Genomic DNA, 27,181 nt, shown 5'->3' on the forward strand with positions numbered 1-27,181 from the left:
ATTTAGTAACGCAAGACAGAGCTACAGAATCGTGTGATCATACTAATGTAACAAGGCAAGGATAATTAGGAAAAAGCCATGCCCAGAAGTTATACCCAACATAACAGGGCAATCACAAAGTCTTTAAAAATCACCCTCAAAGACCTGGGCATGAAATACTGATCCATTTGCCACCTCTACTTCCATAGAAAAACAAGTTAAGTGGCACAATGTATTCATTTTCTATCACTAGTGTAACACAAATTTAACAGCTTAAACAATGCAAATTTACTATCTTACAGTTGTTTAGAATATAGGTCTCACTGGGCTAAAATCAAGGTGTTACCATGGCTATGATCCTTTGTGGAGGTTCTAGGGGTGAATCTGTTGCCTTGATCTTTCTAGATTCTAAAAGCTACCCACATTTCTTTGCTGATGGCCTACTTCCCCATCTTCAAAGCTAACAATGGTTGCATCTCTCTGTACCTCTCTTCTGTAGATACTTTTTCCATAGTTACTTTCTGACACTTTCATTTTTAAAGGATCCTTGCCATTAAACTGGGTTCATTCAGACAACCTAGGCTAATTTCTCTACCTAACGATCAGCTGATTAGAAGCCGTAATTCCATCTCCAAACTTAATCATTCTTTGCTGTCTGTAACTTAATACATTCACAGCTTCTGGGATTAGGATGTGGGCATTTTAGGGAGGCAGCAATTTTACTTACCACAGGCAATGACTCCTCTCCCACACCATGTTTCAAAAATGACACAGATGCTGTAAAAGCTTCTGTACTTGGGAGAATGGAAATTAGTGTCCATTGGATTTGGGAATAGGGTGCATCTTGGTTTACAAGCTGGTTAAATATTTGATTAACCCAAATGATTTCACAATATTACCCCTTTTAACAGCTTAAGGAGTTAAAGCAAGGGAATTCAGAAGGTATCTGTGAACTACGGTGGAGATAAAATTACAATTTCATTTTCACTAATAACCTCTAATTGAAATTCAGCATTTTCTTCAGTTACAAAGACAGCCAACATTATAATAATAACAATACTTGAGACTGTAACTAATAGAAATCAGATAATTTTATTTGACATTACGGTTGTTATAGTTCTCAAAGAATCATTTATGCCCAGCTCTATTTACAAAGTAATTATGGTGGGGGTGCCTGGGTGGCTCAGTTGGTTGAGCATCCACCTTCGGCTCAGGTCATGATTTCACGGTTGAAGAATTTGAGCCCCGCGCTGGGTTCTCTGCTGTCAGCACAGAGCCTTCTTGGGATCCTCTGTCCACCCTTTCCTTCTCTCTGCCCCTTCTCTGCTCTCTCTCAAAAATAAACATCAAAAAAATTATGGTAGTTTTTACACCTATCCTTAGATCTTACTATGTAAAGCATTAAAAATCACATTACTAATATAAAATTGTTTTAAGCTTTTGCTAACTGCATTTCTGTGTAACTGGTTTCCTTTGTAATCTTATGTATTTTATACATTTAAAATTCTGAGAATGGATCCACAGACTTCACTGGACTGCTAATGGGTCTATGACACAGAAAAGGTAAAGAACCTCTGAACTACTCCCTCTGAGACTATGAAAATAGAAAAGGGGAAGTTGGAAGGGTGGGGAAAATGAGAGACCTCAAAGTGAAAGGGCATACCATCATCTACCAAAATTTAGCTACAGAAAATCTACTGAATTTTCTGGTGTAATTTCCCTACTAAACTTATTGGTTTTCAAACTAATATAACTCAGGCTCAGAAAACAGCAGTAGGGTCAGAGTTCTAATGAGTGCATTAACTTCTATTTTGAAAAAGCAAACCCAGTTCAAATCTGCTCTGAAAGCAGAATGAAGTTCCAGCTGTCCATCTGACTAAGCAAGAGAATACGCCAGAAAAAGTTGAGCAACAGGCTTTTCCTGGAGATGAGATTCTTATGGCTACTTGCTCTAGTAACTGTCAACTACTCATGATTTATTTATGCTAACAGTTACTCAAGAGTGTGGAGAGCTATGAGGACCAAGACAGGGAAACTGGAGTGCTCTTTTTCCTCTTTCCCCTCCCAACCAAAAAATTCACAAACGGCGAGATCATCAGAACTACCCTAACACCTGAATAAGCAAAGGAGCAGCAACTCTCTAAAGAAACCAGAAGTCTGACTGCCACCTTTATTGCTTCTCTCATAAGCCCCAAACTCAAATTTTAAATAAATTTTAAGTTATTAATCATCTTTAAAAGTTCTCTATCTCCAAAAGTGCTTTGTAAATACTTTTGTTAGCTTTTCCTGCATAACCTTGGAAGCTAGCTTAACTGCTAGCACAATTCTACGATCAAGAAATTAATGACTCTGTGTACTACAAGAAAATCTAAACTTCTAGAAGTAAACTTGCTTACAATTTGAGCTGAGCATTAAAATGAATCTTTGGATTTAACACCAGTTGCTGACTTTTTCAAGAACATATGTAATAGACCTGTGTGAAAAATGTTTCAATTACTGATCTTTTAATACCAAATATGATAACCTAACATGATGTTATCTCCAAAAACAAGTGTTTGAGACAATATGCCTATAGAAAATACTACACATTAGAGGAACACTTAATTATGACTCTGTTATAACTACACCATTAGCTAAAGAAACTAGGCAATAAACCATTGTTTAAAAATAATGTTACATAGATTAACTTTCATTAAGTCTGATTAAGAATAGAGAAATGGTATTATCAAGAAATTTACTGAGGACATGTTAGATCCTTGGGAACAGCCATCATGCATTTTGCAGAAGAGAATTAAAATATTAGCCAGATAAATGACCAATCTCTTTAGGGCTTTTAATAAAACTACCAAATTCTGTCCAGATCTAAAGAAGTTATCCTATAAGCACACAAAAGGAAATAAAATGGTTTGGGGATTGTAAAACAGTGATGTTATGGAAAATAGTAGGGAGGTTCCTCAAAAAATTAAAAATAGGGGTGCCTGGGTGGCTCGGTCAGTTCAGAGTCCCATGTCAGGCTCCATGCTGAACAGGAGCCTGCTTGGGATTCTTTCTCTCCCTCTGCCCTTCTTACCCACTTGCTCTCTAAAGTTTAAAAAAAAATTAAAAATAGAAGTATGATATGATCCAGCAATCCCACTTCTGGGTATATATAAAAGAACTGAAAGCAGGGTCTTGAAAAGATATTTACATATGCATGTTCTGGCAGCACTATTCACAAGAGCCAAGAGGTAGAAGTGACCGAAATGTCCCCTGAGGAATGAATGGATGAACAAAATGTGGTATAAACATATATACAATAGAATATTATTCAGCTTTAAAAAGGAATTTCTCTGGGGCACTGGGTGGCTCAGTCAGTTAAGCATTTGATTTCGGCTCAGGTCATGATCTTATGGTTCATGGGGTCGAACTCCGCGTCGGGTTCTGTGCTGACAGCTCAGAGCCTGGAGCCTGCTTCAGATTCTGTCTCTCTCTCTCTCTCTGACCCTCCCCTGCTCACACTCTTAGTCTCTCTCTCTCTCAGAAATAAATAAATAAAACATTAAAAAAAAATTTTTTTAAAGGAAATTCTGATGTATGCTATAACATAGATGAACCTTGAGGACATTATGCTAAGTGAAATAAGCCAGATACAAAAGAACAAATACTGCATCAATTCTGCTTATATGAGATTATCCAAAGTAGTCAAATTCATAGGAACAGAATATAGAATGGTGGTTGCCAGGGGTTTGGGGGAGGGGAAAAAGGAGAGTTTCCATTTAATGGGTATTGAGTTTCAGAATTGCAAAATGAAAAACGTCTGGAGATCCGCTGCATATAAATGTGAGTATAGTTAACACTATTTAACAGTACAATTAAAAAGGTTATGAGGGTAAATTTTGTTGTATGTTTTACACACAATAAAAAAAACCCTGATTTATTCTCCCTCAGGATACATGTTATATTGATCACAGATGCAGGGCTGGGTTCTAAAAATAACATGTCCTTTCCTATCTAAATATTAATACACAAGTTATATAATTCACTGTAGTCTATACAACATGGTCAATCAGAAACCACTTGCTATCTATGACTTTGAACACAGATAAGAGTCATAATGTTCTTTAGTCTTTTTTCTAAATTTTTAAAAAATATTTATTTTTGAGAGACAGAACGTGAGCAGGGGAGGGCAGAGAGAGAGGGAAACACAGAATCTGAAGCAAGCTCCATGCTCTGAGCTGTCAGCCCAGAGCCCAATGTGGGGCTTGAACCCACAAACCAAGAGATCATGACCTGAGCCGTAGTCAGCTGCTTAACCGACTGAGCCACCCAGGTGCCCCTGTTCTTTAGTCTTATATACCAAAGAGAAAACGTAAATAAGTCTTGATTAATCAAAGACTAATTATTCAATATATGACTTTTCAAGCCTCTTCCTATTTCTTCTTTATTCTATTTTATTCTTCCTATTTCTGTAATTTCTAGGGTTTCAATGCAAGAATAAGAGTATTGGGAAAATACTAATTCTACTTTGTCTGATGGACCTCTGGAAGTAGTTACCAGATTTGGCCACAATCTGAAGTGAGGTTATCATTTATCTGTTTTCCTTCTTCCTCTTAGCATGAGAAAAGCCTCCACAGCTCTCTTCATTTACAGGGCAGATCTAATTGCAGTCCTGGCACACTGCTAAAAAGAGATGGGCATATAAGAACTCCTGGGAGGGTAAATAAAACACTTGCTTCAATTCTATCATTCAGTTTTAGAAGTATACAAGTAAGACCACTGAGGTCAAATGAGGCATAAAAATACATACGCCATTTAATCTTTTAACATAATATTCAAATTTAGGAGGGCCAAAAAACTTGCTCTCTCATTTGAGTAAGGGGAAAAACTAATCTTATCCCAGAAAGTTTTTAACTAAAAAGATACATATCTAGACTCAGTCCAATCAAACATTCAGATAATAGGGGCACCTGGGTGGCTCAGTCAAGTGGAGCCTCCAACTTTGGCTCAGGTCATGACCTCACAGTTTGTGGGTTCGAGCCCTGCATCAGGCTCTGTGCTGACAGCCCAGAGCCTGGAGCCTGCTTCGGATTCTGTGTCTCCCTCTCTGCTTCTTCCCTGCTCATGCTCTGTCTCTCAAAAATAAACAAACATTAAAAAATTTTTTTAAAAATTTCAGATAATGTATTTAGAATTTTAGATCTTTTTATTTATAGGCCCAAAAAGTAAGAAGCAGAAAGACGATAAGATCTTAGGTATTCTTTTTAAATTTATTTTATTAAAAAACTTTTTAACTTTTATTTATTTTTGAGAGGGGAGGGGCAGAGAGAGGGTGAGAGGGGCAGAGAAAGAGGGAAAGGAAGAATCCCAAGCAGCTGTCAGTGCAGAGCCTGACATGGGACTCAAACTCACAAACCATCACAACTGAGCTGAAACCAGGAGTCAGACACTTAACTGACTTGAGCCACCCAGGAGCCTCAGGTCTTAGGTATCCTTAAGAATCATTTTAAGATACTTCCCAGGTGGCTTTCAATCTTAGACAGTGATTTCAGATTTGTTTTAATAATCCTTTTAACTCCAGTCTATTCCATTAGTAATTGGTTTGTAGATTCTGAAATGCATGTCATGGACTGCTCTTTTGATTATAATTCATACGTTTATTACCATATTAACAAAACCTCTTGGGCTCTAAAAAAAGAGCAGATGGGATGATTAACAACAGCAGCTGTTACATCACTGTCCAGGAAATTACATGCATATCATAAATTATTTTAAATTTTATATGCCTCACCTTCCCAATTTTTAATATCCCTCCTTTGCCTCCAACACCCAACAAAACACACTATGAAGGTAAACTTAATAAGGTGCTACTGAAGTCATTAAGTGCCTTCTTGGATGACGTTTACCTAACCAAACCAATCTTATTAGTGGTTTGATTTTGATAAACTATACACGTAACTTTTCTAATCCATTATTAGATTCTGTGGGTTTTTTGAATCTTAGAGTAATAACAGCTTACAATATTCAACTGTTTCACAAGCGTTTCACAAGTATTCTAATTTAATCCTCACATTAACAGTGCCATAAATACTACTATTACTCACACTTTATGGGTGAGGAAACCATACAAAGTAATTAAGTACTCTGACCAAGTAACAATCTGGATGGATTTTTTAAATGTTTATTTTATTTTTGAGAGAGTGACAGAGAGAAAGAGAACTTGAGCAGGGGAGGGGCAGAGAGAAAGGGAGACAGAGGATCTGAAGCGGATCCTCTCTTCTGCACTGACAGCAGAGAGCCTGATGAGGGGCTAGAATTCCCTAATGGTGATATCGTGACCTGAGCTGAAGTTGGACACTTAACTAATTAAGCCGCTCAGGTGCCCCTGAATGGATTTAATCAGCCTTCAAAGCCCTTGTTCTTATTCAGTTCTTCAGTGTTATTCCTTAAGACACAGGCAATTCCCTATCTTCTTACACTAGCTCACAACGAAAACATTTATTGGAATATAATTTGTATTTAATGGTTATTTAACAAAAAAGTCAGTTTAAATAGTGAGGAGTCTTGGTTTCCTGAAGATTAACACCAGAACAGGCAGCTCAAGAAATGGATTCCAAGTAGCATTTTAGTTACCTCAGCAACTCAATTTTCCAGGATCAAAATCTAACTAAAAATAATTATGCTCTCTGTGGTAGAACAAATTAATTCTGACTCCCTCCTCCTCTCTTTGGCTGGAAATTAGGCAAAGTACTATCACAGTCTTACAAGAGAGAACTATTGATGCCTCTATAAACTGAGATCAATCACATCCTAGCCTCTTCAACTTTTTAGAAAACTCTAGAAAATAACTCATCACCCTTCCAGGGTCCTTTCTGAAAAATAAATCATCATTTGCCTATGGGACCAGTCACTTTCACTGTCAGAGTTTCTATTTTCAGATATTCCGGTTGGAATGTCTACCACCCCAGCAGTTATTAACAGTAGTTGTTCTCCATAGCTTATGGAAGAGTGATTAAAGAAAAAGACCAAAAGTTTGTTTTAAATGAGATAAAGACTAAAATAGTAGAAAGAACTATCTCTTAGACAACAGAGACTTCATTAGACAGTTTAAATGGTTATATTAGCATCAACAATTATGGAATTATGAATTCAATTCCTGAATACAGTAAAAGGAAAATTCTAAAGATGTCACCAAAGATATTTCCTAGAAACTTAGCCCCTTTCTGACATAAATGAAACAAGCTTCAAACTTTTTCAGACACATGCTGCATAAAGAACTTAAAGCTGATTTAGTCACTCATATACTGAATAGCTACTATGAAGAGAAGTATTATCCAAGATAAAATAGATGAATTCACAGACCTAGTACTGAAGTTTTCAACTAGAACGAAATGTACCAAGTGGTATGAGTCAGTATTCTTATAAAACAGTCCAAAACATCTCCACTGGTTCCAGAACACATTACTGATTTCCACATTCCACATATAAAGATCAGTTTTTCCCAACACCTCTTATTATATTACTAAGGTAAATACCATTTCCTCCTCACATTTACAGATCTGATCCCACAAAGGTACTTAGACACTTTAGTACATCCCTTTAAAAAGAACAAAGCTTGTGGTTTATGTAGTTCTGGTAAGATTTTCCTTAGAGATCAGGAGTCAACCTAACTCCTATAAACTAAATCCAGAATGGGCCTTTGGTAATTAACGGTATGTTTTGAGCTATTGAAAGGATTTGTGGGCGGGTCGCCATTCTGAACCACTCCAGATAACACTATTCATCCTAGGAGCAGTAAGGTTAGGGTAAGGAAGATCTGCACTCCATCCCCTTATCCTGACCTATTAAAAATCAAGCCGACAGAAAACCACCACAAAACAGCCCCGTGGGTCCCTGGGGTCACCACAAGGCAGGGCCAAATGCCGGCCTGGGCAGCTCTTCGCGGTCAGGGACGTCGGCGAAGCCACCACACCCCTCGTTCTTCACTGTCGGCCCCATGGGCCTGTTAAGTCAGACCCCTACGTCTTAGCACTCGTTAACGGCCCCCAGGCCAAGACCATCGTCACCAACGCAAGGTCTCGCCGGGCCCACTCAGCCCAGCCTCTTCGACCCTCGCTTAGCCTCTCTTCCCTTTTGGGGAGCCCGCCCGCCGGTCACCCCGAAGGGTGCGAACTCACGGCTGCCGCGGCGCCGGTGAAAATGTCCTCCCCCTCGGTGTCGCTGTCCCCAGCCTCGGGTTCTGACCCCCCGGCCGCCCCCTCGGACTCTGGCTCCAAGCCAGGGAAAGGTGGAGGGAGTCTCTCGGAAGCGCTACAACCACCACCACCCGACGCCATCTTCCTCCACCCGCGGCGGAAGCCGCAACAACAACTTTATAGAGAGAGAGCGCCGCGAGCAAAACGTTCCAGAGGAACGAGGAGTGGGATCGTCGTGACCAACCCCGCGGGACGCACAGGGCTGGGGCGCAGGGCGGAGCCTAGCCGTTGGGGGCGGGGTAGGCCGGCTCACCGCTTGTGACCATCAAATCCGAGCCCTGCGTCGCAACGCTGAAATCCTAACTGGGGCGGGGAGAGTGGGCCAGAAAAGGAGGAGCTAGGTAGGGGCTGCTCTGATTCCTAGGGCTCTTTGTGTTCTGGATGGCTTTATCTAACAGGCTTCTTAAGATGTCGCTCGAATAAAAGAATTTGAAAACTCTGCATGCCGCGAACCTATGCCAACCACAGTGCTCTCACCGAGATTCAATAAATATTTTTCATTGATGTCTTTCAACAGGCTGCAGTAAAGTTTCGCCATTTATTTTTTGGACATTTAGTTAATTCATTCAAGAAATACATGTTGAATATCTACTGTGTGCCTGGCACTTTACTATGCATTTGAGATACAGAAATAAACGGCCTCACTAAACACCTGAGACAGGCATGCAAAAGAACAATTCAAAGTGTTCAGTGCTATCTGTTCTGGGAGCATAGTGAAAGAGGATATCAGTTATGCTTGGAGATGCTGGGAGGCCTTACAGGAGGTGAGGCCTTAGTGCCCTAAATTTGGTTACAAGGCAGTTAGGGTTATCCTCTTAATTGCTGTGGAGTGAAGTGGAATAGATGGCAGAGACATTCTTAAACTCTGAACAAAATTTCCCTGGGGCCTAAACTATTCACTTGTCTGGTGAGACTAAAGTCTAAATCAGCCAGACAATAAACAAAAGTTTAAAGATAAATGGAATATGTTAGCATAGGGCAATTCTGCAAAGTAATCTTTTCTTCTCAATAGAGATGAAATTTGCCATCAAGTTTGACAAAAGGTTTGTTTCTAATTGCAAATTCCTCAACATGAGGGATTAGCTCCTCCCAGGTCTATGTATGAACTGTTTGAATGCAGGGGCCGCCTCCTAATCTCTGTATTCTCGGCGTCTGTAGACCAAATTTGGCAAAGTAAGCGCCCAACAAATGTTTGAGACTTGACTGGAAGGATGGACGGATAAAAGTAATATCATCAACCTTGATACTGGCATTCATCACAGCCACGACCACCAGAGGACTTAAACCATTCTTTTTAGGATAACGATTTCCAGTATGTCACTACGGGTTACCCTGGGCACAGAGAAAGCGCTTTCCTTCTAAGTTATCTTCGAAGGCGACTGACAGAAACAGCTCTTAGTGGGGAGTTGTGCGGGCTTGAGTCCCTCTGCGACGAGAAAATCAAAAAGCCCTCTCCGCCCCCGCGACGTCTCAACAACTTCAATGGGCTCCCAAATTATTGTCTCACGGCAACGGAAACTCACTTCCGGCGTGACTAGGAAGTAAGAAAACTGGCTGGAAGCAGCTCCCTCAGAAAAATAACAGTAGAGTCTCCTTGCACACCCTCCTCCAGCAGTAGAAATCAATATCTCCTTTCCCCTACCTCTTCAGGATTCATCTTTAGCTTATCGAAGGCGCTGAGTGAGGCAAACAGTGGCAGTTAAGAGACTGCTTACACCCCCTTTCCCCATCTGAGACTACAAATCCCAGAAGATAGCTCTCTGTCTTCCGAAGAAAACGTCCCATACGTCCCAGCACGCAATGCGCATCGCGTGCTGGGAGGAATTTTTTTCTCCTGTCCCGCCGAAGCAAGCAAAGCATGCTGGGGCTTGTAGTCTTTGCGGGGCCCTTCCCTAGGTCCTCCGCGCTACTCCGTCGGGTCCCGCCTATTTTCTGCTCCGCTGGAGCTTTAAGCTTGTCTCGGCCTGTTTGAAGACCAGGAAGTTGATAAATCGCGAGGACCTCTGCTGAGAGACGGTGGCTCGGGTGGGACAATCGCCAGGGATGGCGGAGCGTGAGGATGGAGCGGGTGTCCGGGCTGCTCTCCTGGACGCTGAGCAGAGTCCTGTGGCTCTCCCGCCTCTTTGAGCGGGGAGCTGCCCGGCAGCCCCGGATCATGGAAGAGAAAGCGCTAGAGGTTTATGGTAATTAATTTTACCCAAGGCAGCGTGTGCCGTTGTACGTGGAGACCGGGGTAATCGGGGCTTCACCTGAGGGCTGGGGGTGGAGACTCCGGTTTTTTCCGGCCTTTTCTCCGGAGTCCTGAGTCACGGAGGAATGTGGGTCTTTCTAGGACCGGGGCTCTTCCTGAACCTGGGGCTAAGCCGAGCCTGGAGGTCTTAAACGCTTCATTTCCCTCTCATGCCCCGGTGGCCTTCTCAATACTTCTAGGCAGAGCAGGAGTCTAGGGTGTTTGGTTAGAAGAAACGCTGGCTTGGCTGCCCTACTTGTCTCCTTCCTTGCGTTCCCTAACCTCTGGGTACGCATTCCTCCTCCTGCCACCACCGAGAGCACTGCTGGGTGACTAACGGGTTGGGGACTGGCCCAAGGTCACGGCCTCTCTCCTTTGCAAACGAAAATGCAGAGATCCTCTGAGAGAAGAGAACAAGACTGGTTCCCCGTACACCTGGGCCTCGAACTTAAGAGTTTCTTATCACAGCCCAGGCTGGAGTGCAAAATACGAATACACAGAAACACACATATAGTCACGTGTATTTTTTAAACGTTCCCCCCCCCTCCCCCGGGACCATATTCTTTATACAGATGAGAAAACAAAGGCTTAGAATGGTTAAACAACTACCCGAAGGTCACACTGCCAGTAAAGCAACGGCAAAAAACCAAAGCCCATATCTTCTGATTTCAGACTTCACACATTACACCATTTCACAATTGCTTTATGACTACTTGTTTTTGGACTTATGTACTATTGTTTTTGAAAACTAAAAAGACTGGCACTAACTAACGTTTAGAGATTCCGGCTGACAGGGTGAAAGATTTAACCATGAGAATACAAGTAAAATGTGGGCAAGGATTATGGGCCAGTAGAAGGAGGTCAGAATTGGAAAAGATCTTTGGAGCCAATCTAATTTACCCCTCTCTTACTAGAGGCAGGATTTAACCCCAGCTGAATGATTATTCTAAGAGGAATGATCCCCACAAAATGGACACATTCCTGTCCTATTAGACTTCTGTCTACAGCATCTCAGGACAGAACGTTACTTGGGGATATACAGCTTTGGAAGAGAGATGATTCTTGTCCTCGTTTATATTGAGGAAAGAGACCTACATATGCAAAAATAGACTTAATTATATGCAATACAAACCAATAGACCTGATTAAGAGATACAGACGTTCAGAGGAGGGAGAGATCCTAATCTCTGATTGGGGAATCTGGAAAGAGTTTAAGGAGGAGTCACTTGAGTTAGGCATTGAAGTAGAAGTAGGTTCTGGATATATGGCAGGTAGAAGGCATACTAAGAGAAAAAGGAGCAAAAGTATGGAGGTGAGAAAATAACATGTTAGGGAATGGCAGATAGGCAGGGCTGCAGGTTAGATACGAGTTTGTGGTTAAAGGTGGAAGCGCTATCAAAAATTGTTTTAGAGGCTCCTGGGTAACTCAGTCCGTTAAGCGTCTGACTCTTGATTTCATCTCAGGTCATGACCTCACGGTTCATGGCATGGAGCCTCCTATCCGGTTGATAGCTTGTAGCCTGCTTGAGATTCTCTCTCTCCCTCTGAGGCTACCCCTACCCTGCTTGTGCCATCTCTCTTTTTCTGTCTCAAAATAAATACACAGTTAAAAAATTGTTTTAGATCCCAGGTTGGAATTGGATACTGAAGGTTTAAATGTAAATAAAGCATATCAGTGCAGAACCATAGAAGAATTTTTATCAGGGGAGTAATGTATCAGGGGAGAAGAGCAACATTACTTTCTTTCTAAAGAAATAAATCCAGGGGCGCCTGGGTGGCTTAGTTGGTTAAGCGTCCGGCTTTCGCGTAGGTCATGATCTCACGGTTCGTGGGTTCGAGCCCCGCGTCGGGCTCTGTGCTGACTGCCAGCTCAGAGCCTGGAGCCTGTTTCAGTCTGTGACTCCCTCTCTCTCTNTAAATCCAGAGCTCTCAAATCAGTAGAAAACCAGAGAAGTTTAATGCAGGGTTTGATTTCATTTCAGGCTTAAGTAGCATATAAAGAATATAATGGGCTTATATCAATGAGCCTTACGGGGAATATGCCTAGGATGAGGCGAAGCAAATTTTTTTCTAAAAAGTGGTGTTTGCCTGATCCCCACGATGACAGAGCCTTGTGAAGGAGAAACTTTTTTTATTTTTTTCCTGCCTCCATATTGAAATTCTGTGGATAATCAAATGATAAGCCCAGGAGTTGCTGGGGAGGAGAAGGTGCAATTTTATTGATTTGGTTTTCCCAGTAGCATTTCTGATTACAAGGGTGCTATAAATAATACAACAAAAGCTCAGGCTTGAGAATATTATCCCATCCTATGTGAACTCCTCTGCTCTCCTTTCTACCTATTTCTCTCATTATCCTTTTCCATCTTTTTCTACAACCTCAGAGTAGGAAGGAAATCTTGTCCTCTCCAAGGCCAACCCAGGCTCCACATTCATGGTCTCATTCCCTTCTGCTTGTTTTGCCAGTCATCCCCCCCACTCCCTTTTTCAGTCTCTTTTCCTCTATTTGATCCTTCCCCTTGGGCTATAAACCACTCAAGTTTCCCTTACGATTGTGATTGTTCCTTGATTCTTTTCCTTTCCCTTCCCTTCCCTGCTGAAGCCTTTGGGCTACATTTTCAGTTCCCACTCAGTTCCCCTTTTGCAAGCTGGCTTCTGCCTTCATCCCTCTACTGAAACTGCTTTCTTACAGGTGATCTCCTGAGTGATAGATCCAAAGACCTGTTTCAACTCTCATCCATCTGAATTTTTCTGCAGCATTTAATGTTGTTAACCACCCTGCTTTCCATCTCTGCTTCTTGGTTTTATTTCTCCTTCTGATCCCTAAACTGGGAGCTTCCCACAGATCTATTCTTGGGTCTCTCCCTTCACATTAGTGGTTCTCAAATTGAACCTTCCATTTGAGAATGGAAGAAGAATCTGAGGAAATTTTTAAAAGCCTCCATGCCCAGGCCATGCTGCAAATCAGTTAAATCAGGATCTTGAGGTGAAGGGCTTCGACATCAGTTTTTGTTTTGTTTTTAAAGCAATCCTGATGATTCCATTGTTCAGCCAAGCTTGAAAATTACTGTTAAACTCCGTCTTTGTGAGTCCATGGGTTCAACAACCACTGTAGCTTTGGTGCTCTCTCCTTTTTTTAAAATTAGGTTTTTTATTTTAATTCCAGTATAGTTGACATAGTGTTACATTAGTTTCAGGTGAACAATATAGTGACTCAACATTTCTATACATTATTCAGTGCTCCTCATAAGTGTAATCCCCTTTACCTGTTTCACCCACCACCTACCTACTTCCCCTCTGGTAACCATCAGTTCTCTGTAGTTAAAAGTCTGTTCCTTGGTTTGTCTTTTTTCCCCCTTTGGTTGTTTTGTTTCTTAAATTCTACATAAAAGTGAAATCATAGATATTTGTCTTTCTCTGACTGACTTATTTAGCTTAGCATTATACTCTCTACCTCCATCCATGTCCTTGCAAATGGCAAGATTTCATTATTTTTTATGGCTGAATAATTTTCCATTATATATATAATGCAGTCTCTCAGTCTGTTTCACATCTTCTTTATTCACCTATCAGAGGATGCGCTTAGGCTGCTTCCATAGTTTGTTGTAAATAATGCTGCAGTAAATATCAGGATGCATGTATCCCTTTGAATTAGTGTTTTTGTATGTTTTGGGTACATACCCAGTAGTATGATTACTGGATTGTAAGGTAGTTCTATTTTAATTTTTTGAGGAACCTCCATACTGTTTTCCAGAGTGGCTGCGCCAGTTTGCGTTCCTACCAGCAGTGCCCAGGGTTTCCTTTTTCTCCACATCCTTGTCAACACTTGTTTCTTGTGTTGTTGATTTTAGCCATTCTGACAGGTATGAGGTAATATCTAAAATCTATAAATCATTGTAGCTTTGATTTGCATTTCCCTAATAAGTGCTGTTGAGCTTTTTTTTTTTTTTAACTTATTTATTTAGAGAGGGGGATGGGCAGGGTCAGAGAGAGATGGAGAGAGGGAGAATCCCAACAAGGCTCTGCACTATCCGCGTGAAGCCTGATTGGGGCTCAAACACATGAACTGTGAGGTCATTGACCTGAGCCAAAACTGAGTCCGCCACTTAACTGACTGAGCCACGCAGCACCCTCAGCATCTTTTTATGTGTCTGTTTAGCTCGCTTAAGCGTTACGTCGCCATTCAGTGATTGCTGGAATGTTCCAGTGCCCGTTAAGCACTTCAAAATCATTATATATAAAATTGAACCCAGTTGCCCCTGCCCCCACCCAACTTTCTTCCTGTGTTCTCCAGTTTGTTTTTTTTTTCATTCTATCAGTATTCTCCCAGACAGACTTAAAACCTGAGTCATCTTCCTTTTTCCCTTTCCTTGTCTTCTACATCCAAACAATTGTCAAATTCTGTTGATTCTGCCTCTGAAATGACTTCTCCATCTGTCCTCTCCTTTTCATTACTATTGTTATGTGCCTATTTTGGGCCCAGAATTTTCAGCTGGTATACCTGGGCCCTACTCTTAATTCTGAGTCTGCCAGCTAGTAGGTGAATTACCAGCTGACAATGTAGTACTGTCCATGTTAACTCCTTGTTCAGAACCTCTTGATTCCCTATTGCCTGTGTCTGACTAAAAGATCCTTGATGGTCTGGCTTAACCTCGTATATCCTCACTTCTGCTGGGTTCTGGGCAGACTAACCTTTTTTTTTTTTAATTAAAAAAATATATATTTTTTTATATTTTTATTTATTTCTAGGAGAGAGAGGGAGATACAGACTCTGAAATAGGCTCCAGGCTCTGAGCTGGCTGTCAGCACAGAGCCTGACGCGGGGCTCAAACCCATGAACTGTGAGATCATGACCTAAGCGAAAGTCGGACGCTTAACCGACTAAGCCACCCAGGCGCCCCTAAAAAAATATTTTAAAGTAATCTACACTCAACATGGGGAGCAAACTCACAACCCCAAGATCAAGAGTCTCATGCATTAGCAACTGAGCCAACCAGGCACCCCTAAACTTCTGATCCTTTAGTTCCTTCACCTTAAATGTCAGATATTGAAATGTCACCCATATTTAAAGGCTTGATTCAGATTCTGCTTTCATAAATCCCAATACCACATTCTCCCAAGGTAAAAGTTATTTCTTCCCCTTATGCTTCTATGACACTTTCCTCATACTTATATTCTCTCAACAATGTTAGATCCAAGAAATGGGGTATGATCTGATAATCCAAGAAAACCGTTTTCTCAAAAGGAAATTGGTGGTGAAAATTTTTGTCAGAAATCTGGGGAGTTACTGTGATATTTGGTTAAAAGAAGAAAGCAGTGAAAAAAAAAAGCAGTGTTTGGATTAGGACTGGCAAAGTCACCCTTATTTAGAATATTCATGGGCCTTTCTGGTTTTTGTTTTTTTAATTGTTTATTTTTTTTGTTAAAAATTTTTTAATGTTTCACTTTATTTCTGAGAGAGAGAGACAGTGTGAGAAGGGGAAGGTCAGAGAGAGAGGGAGACACAGAATCCGGAGCAGGCTTCAGGCTCTGAGCTGCCAGCACAGAGCCTGCTGCGACGCTCAAACCCGCAAACTGTGAGATCATGACCTGAGCTGAAGTCAGATGCTTAACCAGCTGAGCCACCCAGGCACCCCAAATGTTTATTTATTTTTGAGAGAGAGAGCACAGGCAGGGGAGGGCCAGAGGGAGACAGAGGATCCAAAGCAGGCTCTGTGCTGACGCAGTTCTCAGGAACTGTGAGATCATGACCTGAGCCAAAGTCAGATGATCAACTGACTGAGCCACCCAGGTGCCCCTAGAATAATCATATTTTAACAAGATACCTTGTCTCTGATGATTCTACAGATTTGATTCGGACCATCCGGGATCCAGAGAAGCCCAATACCTTAGAAGAACTGGAAGTGGTAACGGAAAGTAGTGTGGAGGTTGAGGAGATAAACGAAGAAGACTATTTGGTTATTATCAGGTTCACGCCAACAGTACCTCACTGCTCTTTGGCAACCCTTATCGGTAAGGCTTTATATGTAAATATATTTTTAATTCTAAGTTTTTTTACTGATAGTGGCCCAAAATAACAATTAGCATCATGTATCACACTTTATAGTTCCCAGAGTATTTTCAGATGTATATCTTCTGTAGCCTTCACAATTAGGCTATGAGAGAATTTCTCAGTTGAGGAACCTAAGACTCCAAGAGTCTAAGTGACTTGCTCAGAATCATGTAGCCAGGATTATGAGACTGAGGCTCAAACCCAGGTCTCCTGACTCCTAATGTGATACCTTCTTTAGTTACACCATGCTGCTTGTCTTTAGTATATATACCGGCAATCACTAGAGAGTGGATGTGAACTAGTCCTCTCCTCAGTTCCGGAGATCGAAGTGGGTGCTGTCAGACTAGCACTGCTGCCATCACCCTCTTCTCTAGCTGCTCTGTTGGCTTCTGAAGTATGGACAGAAGTCCTATTGGGAGAGGTGTTTTTTTTGTTGTTGTTGTTGTTTGTTTGTTTTTACTTTTTTTATTTGGGGGGTTATTTTGAAGGCTGTTTTCTATTTGAGAGTCTGTCTGCATTCCCAGTATTTTGGAATAGTTAACAGTAAGATATATAAGAGGTATCTTTGAATATATACTTTGCTATAAAGAAGATAAAGGAGGGGTGCCTGGGTGGCTCAGTTGGGTGTCTGACTTCGGCTCAGATTATGATCTCATGGCTTGTGGGTTCAAGCCCCACATCGGGCTCTGTGCTGATAGCTCAGAGCCTGGAGCCTGCTTCAGATTCTGTGTTTCTATCTCTCTGCCTCTTCCCCAGCTCACATTCTCTCTCTCTCTCTCTCTTTCAGAAATAAATAAACATTAAAAAAAATTAATTAAAAAAAAGAAGATAAAGGAAATGTATTTCAAACCAAATGTTCATAAGTAGGGGATTGTTTAATCAATGCTAGTATATATTTAAACAATGGAATACCACGTAGCTATTAAAAAGAATGAAGAAGCTCTCCGTGTACTGATATGGAAAGATCTTTATTACATAGTGTTAAGAAATAAAAGCAAGTGTAATATTGCTACATTGTGTAAAAAAAGGCAAAAATCGACATTTGTATTTGATGGCCTCTGCATGAAGAATACATAAGAAATGAAGCTGTGATGGGGGGTGGGTAGTCGTGTTGGTAGGAACTGAGCAGGTTGGAGACAGGATGGGGGGGACACTTTACTATATATACCTTTTTATATTTTTAAGTTTGTGAGCTATGGGAATATATTATCTATTTTAAAATAGATAAGTTTATAAAAAAGATTGAAAAGTAAGCATTTTATTATTGCTTCCATTCTTGTGATTTCTGTTTTTTCTTTTCTCACTTGTTGATCTGGGATCCCTATTAGTGATTTCTAGCATATGGGCTACATCTTGAGGGACTGGAGGGTTTGTGAATTCATAGATAATATTACGGCTATTAATATTCCATTAGAAAAAGTGGTTTTAGTGTTTGTTTGTAAAGATTTTATTTTTAAGTAATCTCTGAACCTAATGTGGGGCTGGAGCTCACATCTCGAGATTAAGAGTCCCATGCTCTGCTGACTGAGCCAGCCAGGCACCCTGGAAAAAGCGTTTTTGAATACATACTTTTTTTTTTGTCATTGGACAGTTTCTGAATCACCAGATACCAGAAGTGCTGCTGCTTTCTTGATGTGAAGGGAGTGTCTTAAAATATTTTGGTATAAGAGTTCTTTTTTAAATTTTAATTAATTAATTTTTTAATTTACATCCAAGTTAGTTAGCATGTGGTGGAACAATGATTTCAGGAGTAGATTCCTTAATGCCCCTTACCCATTTAGTCCATTCCCCCCCCCAACCCCTCCAGCAACCCTCTGTTTGTTCTCTGTATTGAAGAGTCTCTTATGTTTTGTCCCCCTTCTTGTTTTTATAATATTTTTGCTTCCCTTCTCTTATGTTCATCTGTTTTGTATCCTAAATTACTCATATGAGTGAAGCCATATGATACTTGTCTTTCTCTGACTGACTAATTTCGCTTAGCATAATACCATCTGGTTCTATCCAGGTAGTTGCAACTGGCAACATTTCATTCTTTTAATTGCCAAGTAATACTCCATTGTATATATACATATATATATATATATATATATATGTATATATACACCACATTTTCTTTATCCATTCATCCATCCATGGACATTTGGGTTCTTTCCATACTTTGGCTATTGTTGATAGTGCTGCTATAAACATATATGCCCCTTTGAAACAGCACACCTGTATCCCTTGGATAGATACCTAGTAGTGCAGTTACTGGGTCATAGGATGGTTCTGTTTTTAATTTTTTGAGGAAACTCCATACTGTTTTCCTGAGTGGCTGTACCAGTTTGCATTCCCACCAGCAGTGGAAAAGAGATTCTCTTTCTCCGCATCTGCGCCAACATCTGTTGTTGCCTGAGTTGTTAATGTTAGCCATTCTGACAGGTGTGAGTTAGTATCTCATTGTGGTTTTAATTTGTATTTCCCTGATGATGAATGATGTTGAACATCTTTTCATTTGTCACTTGGCCATCTGGATGTCCTCTCTGGAGAAGTGTCTATTCACGTCCTGTGCCCATTTCTTCACTGGATTATTTGTTATTTGGGTGTTGAGTTTGATAANGTTACTGGGTCATAGGATGGTTCTGTTTTTAATTTTTTGAGGAAACTCCATACTGTTTTCCTGAGTGGCTGTACCAGTTTGCATTCCCACCAGCAGTGGAAAAGAGATTCTCTTTCTCCGCATCTGCGCCAACATCTGTTGTTGCCTGAGTTGTTAATGTTAGCCATTCTGACAGGTGTGAGTTAGTATCTCATTGTGGTTTTAATTTGTATTTCCCTGATGATGAATGATGTTGAACATCTTTTCATTTGTCACTTGGCCATCTGGATGTCCTCTCTGGAGAAGTGTCTATTCACGTCCTGTGCCCATTTCTTCACTGGATTATTTGTTATTTGGGTGTTGAGTTTGATAAGTTCTCTATAGATTTTGGGTACTAACCCTTTATCTCATATGTTGTTTGCAAATATCTTCTCCCATTCCATCGGTTGCCTTTTAGTTTTGCTGATTGTTTCCTTCGCTGTGCAGATGCTTTTTATTTTGATGAGGTCCCAATAATTCATTTTTGCTTTTGTTTCCCTTGCCTCTGGAGATGTGTTGAGTAAGAAGGTGCTGTGGCTGAGGTTCCAAAGAGGTTTTTGCCTGCTTTCTCCTCTAGGATTTTTGTGGCTTCCTTTCTTACATTTAGGTCTTCCATCTACTTTGAGTTTATTTTTGTGTATGGTGTAAGAAAGTGGTCCAGGTTCATTTTAATGTGTGTCGGTGTCCAGTTTTCCCAGCACCATTTGCTGAAGAGAGTGTCTTTATTCCATTGCATATTCTTTCCTGCTTTGTCAAAAATTAGTTGGCCATACATTTGTGTGTCCATTTCTGGGTTCTCTTTCTGTTCCATTGATCTGAGTATCTGTTTTTGTGCCAGTACCAAACTGTCTTGATGATTACAGCTTTCTAATACATCTTGAAGTCTGGGAGTGTGATGCCTACAGCTTTAGTTTTCTTTTTCAAGGTTGCTGTGGCTATTCGGGGTCTTTTCTGGTTCCATACAAATTTTAGGATTGTTTGTTTTAGCTCTGTGAAGAATGCTGGTGTTCTTTTGATAGAGATTGCGGTTCAGTCTTGAACAAAGTTCTTGAACAGAGGATCTGTTACTTTAAGAGCCTTTAGCAAATTGATTTTTCAAAAAGTAATGTTTACTTTGTGTTTTTTAAATTATAAAAGTAATGTTTCTTGGCAATAATTTGGAAACCCTGCAAAAGCATAAAGAAGAAAATAAAAACCAGCTGTCATAAAAGAATGTGTGCTCGGGGTGAAAATTCCAACTCTGTCAGGTCTGCCATTTTGTGACCTTAGGCAAGTTACTTATTAACCTTTCTGAGCTTCAGTTTCCTTATCTGTAAAGTAGAGATAATAAGAATAGCAGATAATAACAGAATTACAAGGGTTAGGTAATAGAAAGCATGAAATAGATAAGCATAGGCAGTTTTTTATTCATCATTAAATATTAGTTTTTAATTATATAGCCCTGTAGGTTTGTGCTAATCACATCAGTATATCATAAGTTTTATGCCATTTAGACCACTTTTTGGCTTTTACAATTATAAACAATATTATGATGAACAACTTCATATGTAAATATTTTTATATATCTCTAGTTATTGCCTCAGGATAAATTCCTTTAATTGGAATTATTGGGTCATATAAGTATTTCTAAGCCTCTTGGTTCATATTAAGAAATCTTTATTAAAAAGTTTTTACTCTTGGGGCACCTTGGTGGCTCAGTCAGTTAAACATCCAACTTTGGTTCAGGTCATGATCTCACGGTTTGTGGGTTGGAGCCCCAGAGTTGGCTCCTGGCTGTAAAATGAAAATGGTACAATAGTAATAGCTAATATTTATTAGATATTTTTTATGTACCAAGTACTATTTTAGGCACATTGCATAACTGTTTACTACTTACAACAATCCTATATAGCAGGGTACTATTCTTTTTTTTTTTTTTTTAATTTTTTTATTTATTTTTANAACCACGAGATCATGACCTGAGCGAAAGTCGGATGCTTAACTGACTAAGCCACCCAGGCGCCCCAGCAGGGTACTATTCTAATACATATTTTACAGATAAGGAAACTGAAGTTCAGAAGAATTAAGTAACTTGCCCAGGGTCACATAGCTAGTATGTGGTGGAGCCACTTTTGAACCCAAAGTATCTATCTCAGTAGTGCTATTCTGCTTCTCTTGAGGATACTGATGCTCAGGAAAGTGCTTTGTGAATTGGGGGAACACTTATTTACTGTATGGGTAAAACACCTACCAACGGTGAGTAGAACACATGAGGATGTTCAGACGGTATACAGGTAACAGATTAAAGAGACAGTGTGGGGGGCAGAGGGAGGGGAAGAGCTCTCCAGATAGGCTTTAAGGAGATTGTCTGAAGGAAGAACCCCTTAAATAATTGGTATATTGTGTTTAAAGTTCTTGGATATGTCTTATGGAATTACTGTGTTCTAGACTCGAAGCACTCGGAAACACTTTCTTGCATAAGAAGGATTCAATTTATCATCTGTGTCTAGGGATGTTGATTTAGTTAAAAATTCATTCCTTATTTTGAGGTAGGAGAGAAATAGAGCATGGGCACCGAGAATCTGTTCCAAGCCCAGTTTTAATTTCTCTTTTGTCTCAACTGGGAAAAAAAAAATCATTAAACTGACTTGGCATTGGGGTGGCTAGCTGAACTTCAGAGGAACTTGTTTAAGGGCAACAATTCTCTTTGTATGTTGTGGCATAGAGGATTCCAAACTTGTGAAGTTTCTTATGTCCTTTTTTTTTATGTCCTTTTTTTAAGTGGCTCTATCTTGGTTTTATTATTATTTTTTAAATGTTTTTTTTTATTATTTATATTTGAGAGAGAGCCGGAGAGACATATTTTTATATTTGAATATAATTTCTATTTGAATTAATATCTTATATTTGAATATAATATCTTATATAATATATTTAAAAAGAGACACAGTGCTTGAGTGGGGGAGGCGCAGAGAGGTGGAGACACGGAATCCAAAGCAGGCTCCAGGCTCGATCTGTTAGTACAGAACCCAACATGGGGCTCAGACTCATGAACCGCGAGATCAAAGTTAGACGCTCAACCAACTGAGCCACCCAGGTGCCCCTAAGTGGCTCTTACTTGGTTTTAAAAATTTGGGTGATCTGGTCTGAGTGTTCAGTAAAGTGTAATGAGTGAATTGACCTTTGCTTGAAGGTAAATTGATGTGGTAGAAAGGACCTAGGCTTTGCAATCATCTTGAATTTTAGTCCAAATTGCCACTTTACTAGCTCAGTGACATTGGGCAAGTTACATTGTGATCTTAGTTTCATAATTTATAGAATGGGGTTGGTAATATTTGGCTTACTGGATTATTATGAGGAGTATGTAAGACTATATAAAAGTTGCTAGCATGGTGCATGGCTCTAAGGTAGCATCTACTGCATTGAGCCAAAACTGTTTCTAGCTACTGTTCTGTATGGAGATATCTACCCACAGCTGTTTGCTTTTTCAAAAACTAATAAGAAGAGATAATTTGGGGCCTTTTTTTCCTCCCCTCTACAGGGCTGTGCTTAAGAGTAAAACTTCAGCGGTGTTTACCATTTAAACATAAGGTAAGGAAGATTTTGTTGTTTTATAACCGCTTTATTGAGATTAATTCACATTTCATACAGTTCACCTGTTTAAAGTCTACAATTTAATGGTTTTTAGTATGTTCGCTGAGTTTTGCCACCATCACTACTGTCAGTTATAAAACATTTTTATCACCTCAGTAAGAAACCCCACACCTATTTCCTTCCTTCCTAAACCTTCCTCCATCCCCAGGCAATCACTGATCCTCTTTTGGTCTCTATATATTTATTTACTCTGGATGTTTAATTCAAATGGAATCATACAGCATATGGTCTTTTTTCACTTAAAATATTATTTTCAGAATTCATCTATGTTGTAGCATGTGTCAGTATTTCAATCCTTTTTATTGCCTTATGTTATTCCATTATATGAATATACCATAGTTTATCTGTTGATTAGTTGATGGACATTTGGGTTGTTTCCACTTTTTGTCTGTTATATATTTGTTTGAGCATATGTTTTCATTTTTCCTCCGCCTAGGCGGCGAATTGCTGGATCTTTTGCTAACTATATTTAACCTTTTGAGGAACTGCTAGACTGTTTTCCAGTGCTACTTGACCATTTTACATTCCCACCAGCAGTACAAGGGTTCTGATTTCTCCACATCTTCACTTACTAATCTCTCTTTTCCATTATAGCCATCCTGGTGGGTTAGAAGTGATAACTCATGGTTTAGATTTTCATTTCTCTGGTGGCTAATAATGTTGAGCATCTTTTCATGTGCAAAATTTAAGACCAAGTAAGAGCCACTTAGAAAGGGCCATAACCTCCCAAATTTAGAATCTTCTATGCCTGCAAGGTACCAAACCAATTATAATGGTTTCCCTGAGGTGTAGTTCATTTAGGAATAGCAGGGTAAATGCTAAACTTTTCCTCTTTATTTTCCATTTTTCAGAGTAGTAAGTTATGCATAATTTTAAACCAAAGTAAATGAGTATAGGGTGATTTTATACCTGTTGCTTTGTTGTCTGGAATAAGAGTTAGTGTTATCCACTAGGAGAATTTATATGGTGTTTTGTTTTTTAAAAAGACCATTCTAGATGATCTGTAGGGTCTCTTTTAACCATAACAAGATGGTATTTTTTACTCTTAAAAAACATTTATCTCACTAGTGAAATAACTATATAAAGAATTAGTTGATACACTCCAGTGTTCTCTGGAGAGTAGACATGGGTTTATCATATAGCATGCTTTATATACCATGGGATTTGCAGTAATTTTGCAGGTTTATCTCAGAAGCTCTGGTTCTTGGAGGTTAGCTAATCTGAGGGAGTGCAGCAGGCCAGAAGGGATAGCTTAACCGATATTATACTTGAGAGTACATTTAGCAAGATAAGAGTGGATGAGAAAAAGGAGGATACTGAAAACTGTTTTTTATCACATTTTTGTAAAATGAGCAAAGAAGAAACTTCCAACCCTGGGTGTGTGTGTGTGTGTGTGTGTGTGTGTATAAAATCTATACTCCATTATAAGGTATGAAGAAAAATGTGGAAGAAACTACACTAGATTATTAGTATAGTTTTCTTGGGGCAGGGAGGAAGTTTAGATACTTTAGGTACTAATTTGGGAGGAAGAGGTAGAGTGTAGGTTAGAGAGATCCATGAGTGAACTATGAATGTGATCTCATTTGTGTAAATTTTTATTTGTGTGTATGCATTTTAAAAAGTAATTAATAGGAATAATCCTGCAAGCCTTCCACCAGGTAACCAAAATTTAAAATCCTACTAATTTCAGTCCTTGTTTTAGAGGGATCTGTCATTGATGTTAGAAAGAAGATTTGGGCTCTCATCCTTAGGCTCTTGAGTCCATTGTGCATTGCACTTCACTTATTATCGTAGAGTGCTCTAAATGTTTTGCTTTTAATATTTTCTTCCTAGTTGGAAATCTATATTTCTGAAGGAACCCACTCAACAGAGGAAGACAGTAAGTCAATCTTGACTCATTATTAAAAAAAAAAACAAACCCAACAACTTCAGATAGTACTTCATCTTGGATACCAAATTATTCTGCCATCTAACTATCTAGGGATCATTTGCAAAAAAGTGCAGAATTAGTTATTCTTCCCTGAGGTGGAGAAACCTAGACTTTTCAAGGAAGTAGTTTTTCAGCAGGATTCTAGATGAACTAGACATAGGCCCTGTGGACGTTAGCTGTTTTAGGCTAGTAGCTGCACATCTCTGAAGAATATCAAATTTGAGGGACCTTGACTTATAAACTCTAAGGAGGGATTGATATTTTTCTTTAATGCAGAATAGGAAGCTATGTACTTGAAATTGAAGGTCTAGAAAAAAATATGGACATTTCTTTTGAACTCTTACATCGAGAGTGCTTTTAGCAAATTATAGACAACAGATATGGACCAATACCTTTATTATATGAAGATCCATGCAGACTCGTTAAAAAAAAAAGACCTAGTAGATGAACAGAAAATTCACAGAAGAACTAAGAGATAAACATGGGGTAATATTCTCTCTCATTATTAATAAAGAAATTACAAACTACAACAAAAACGTGGAGACATTTTTTTACTTCCTGCTTTATGCGTGTGTTTATTTGTTTTTATTTATAGTACCAGATATTTTTCACAAACTGATACCTCATGTATTGTTGACAATATAATTGGTAAAAAAATGTTGTGAAGTAATTCGGTAGTAATAATCAAACCATGAAAATATTCAGATCCCTTGATCTAATAATGCCACTTCTAAGAATCTTTCCAGAAAGAAGGCTGTATGTATAAAGATGCTCAATGTAGCATAGCTTTTATAATTAATTTAGAAGACTTATAATTTTTGATGTATTAAATAACCCTGTAGTTAAAAAAATAGGCTAAAGGGGAAAAAACAGCAAATTTCAAATTGTATTTACTCTTTACTCTATATGGAAATATGTATATGGACAAAGACTAGAAAGAAAGAAATGAAAATAGTTGTGGAAGAGTAGTAGGATTATAGGGCGTATTTTTCTCTGTAAGTCTCCCTTCTAGAACTTAAGAATAATTCGCCAGAATCAGCTTTAATTTATCAAGGAGTTAAATTCTGTTTTAATAGGCTAAAAAAATTTTTGTCTGTTACTATATATTGACACGGTTCCTATGCTAACTTTTGTCTGTATTTTGCAGTCAACAAGCAGATAAATGACAAAGAGCGAGTGGCAGCTGCAATGGAAAACCCCAATTTACGGGAAATCGTGGAACAGTGTGTCCTTGAACCTGACTGACAGCTGTTTTAAGAGCCACTTAACTTTAATTGTTTGATATATTTGTTTAAATTCTTTGTAAAATGTATAAGACTCATGTTTAATACATAGGTGATTTGTACCTCAAAGCATTTTTTTAATGGATGATTTGCAAGGAAGATTTAATTATATGTAATACCTAGTTTGTTCAGTGTATAATATTCTCAGGATTTGTAACACTTAAATGATCAGACAGAAGAATATTTTCTAATTATTATGTGTCAGACGAGTTGCTATTTTTCTGATGCCTCTTCTGGTACAACTACTTTTCATGTCAAATATTTACTGTGTCCAAATGGATTCCATTTAAATCATTACTCTGTAGAATAAATAAAACAGCGATGATTCTTGTAATGACATACTTTAGAAAGTTTTTATTGAATTATAAATTTTAGTATTAATGTTAACTCTAAAAGAAATTTACAAAGCTTTGTTTTGTTATTATTATGTAGAATCAGCAATCTGAGAACTAGAGAAACCCTTAAAATCAAGCCTAGGCCCTGCCTTCCTTCAAGGAGAGTATGGGACCCATTTGTAGATGAGGAAGAAACGTGGAGAGGGCCAGATATCATACATAATTTTGGAGATTAAGAAGTCCTCAAAGAAGTTTTGATTTAACCAGTCTGAATTTACAGTCTCTACTTGAACTTTCTTCAGTTTGTTTTAGGGACTAATAATCATTTGAAGTGCAACAGGGTGTAGAAGGCACAGATGTTCCCCAATGATCCTCCATTTCTGATGTTCATGCCCCTGTAGAGCTGCCTTCCATAGTGAATTAGAGCTAGTAGGTGTAGCTAATCAAGAATCAGGGGTGATGGTGTGTGTCTTCCAAGGCTAGATCATAATAGGGGTTGTTGCATTCATCTTGATTTCTTGAATTGCTCACTCCTCGGGAATCCAGCCACCCTGTTATGAGAACAGTCCAGCCTGTGGAGAATTCCAGAAAGAGAGGAACTGAGGCCTTCCACCAACAACCAGCACCAAATTGCAAGCCATAGGAGTGAGCCATGTTAGAAGTGGTCCTCCAGCCTCAGTCAAGCTCATATCTTGATTGGATCCTCAAGAGACCTGAGCCAGAACTGTCTAGCTAAGGCACCCAAATTCCTGACCCAGAGAAGCTGTGAGCAATAATAAATGTTTATCGTTTATACCACTAAGTTTTGGGGTAATTTGTTGTACAGCAATAAGTAACTAATGCACAAGTTACTAGAATGGAACTCTTCTGCCTTAAATTTAGTTGAGGATACAAA

General features: G+C 39.3%; 2 protein-coding genes across 4 annotated transcripts in view; one reads left to right on the forward strand and one right to left on the reverse strand.

Annotated features, from left to right (window-relative positions):
• SNX1 (sorting nexin 1) overlaps window positions 1-9,908 on the reverse strand; it is a 38,290-nt gene extending 28,382 nt beyond the window's left edge. The window contains exon 1 of one of the 2 annotated variants that reach the window (XM_077747409.1): window positions 9,853-9,908. In XM_077747409.1, coding sequence (XP_077603535.1) covers window positions 9,853-9,867 — 15 coding nt within the window. In that variant the 5' untranslated portion in view covers window positions 9,868-9,908. Of the gene's footprint in view, window positions 1-8,132; window positions 8,338-9,852 lie in introns of those variants that run through there. The other variant, XM_077747400.1, reaches the window with a different exon arrangement.
• Window positions 9,909-10,135: 227 nt separating this feature from the next.
• Window positions 10,136-27,088, forward strand: CIAO2A (cytosolic iron-sulfur assembly component 2A). 2 transcript variants are annotated; one of them, XM_077747421.1, is made up of 5 exons: window positions 10,136-10,393; window positions 16,284-16,448; window positions 22,626-22,675; window positions 24,572-24,617; window positions 25,816-27,088. In XM_077747421.1, exons 1-5 carry the CDS (start codon window positions 10,270-10,272, stop codon window positions 25,911-25,913), a joined length of 483 nt encoding a protein of 160 aa, XP_077603547.1. In that variant the 5' UTR covers window positions 10,136-10,269; the 3' UTR covers window positions 25,914-27,088. The 2 variants fall into 2 exon arrangements, with proteins under 2 accessions (XP_077603547.1, XP_077603556.1); XM_077747430.1 differs by having other exon boundaries at window positions 10,348-10,427.
• Window positions 27,089-27,181: the final 93 nt, after the last annotated feature.

This window comes from Crocuta crocuta, unplaced genomic scaffold, assembly GCF_008692635.1.
Source record: "Crocuta crocuta isolate KB4526 unplaced genomic scaffold, BGI_CrCroc_1.0 scaffold130, whole genome shotgun sequence".
Lineage (NCBI taxonomy): Eukaryota > Metazoa > Chordata > Mammalia > Carnivora > Hyaenidae > Crocuta > Crocuta crocuta.

What these genes read in the sequence shown, in the direction of transcription:
- CIAO2A (XM_077747421.1), top strand. Translation starts at nt 10,270, where the DNA reads ATGGAGCGGGTGTCCGGGCTGCTCTCCTGGACGCTGAGCAGAGTCCTG. An exon ending in CTCTTTGGCAACCCTTATCG is followed by an intron (nt 16,449 to 22,625) that starts GTAAGGCTTTAT and finishes TCCCCTCTACAG; the next exon opens with GGCTGTGCTTAAGAGTAAAA. An exon ending in GTTTACCATTTAAACATAAG is followed by an intron (nt 22,676 to 24,571) that starts GTAAGGAAGATT and finishes TTTTCTTCCTAG; the next exon opens with TTGGAAATCTATATTTCTGA.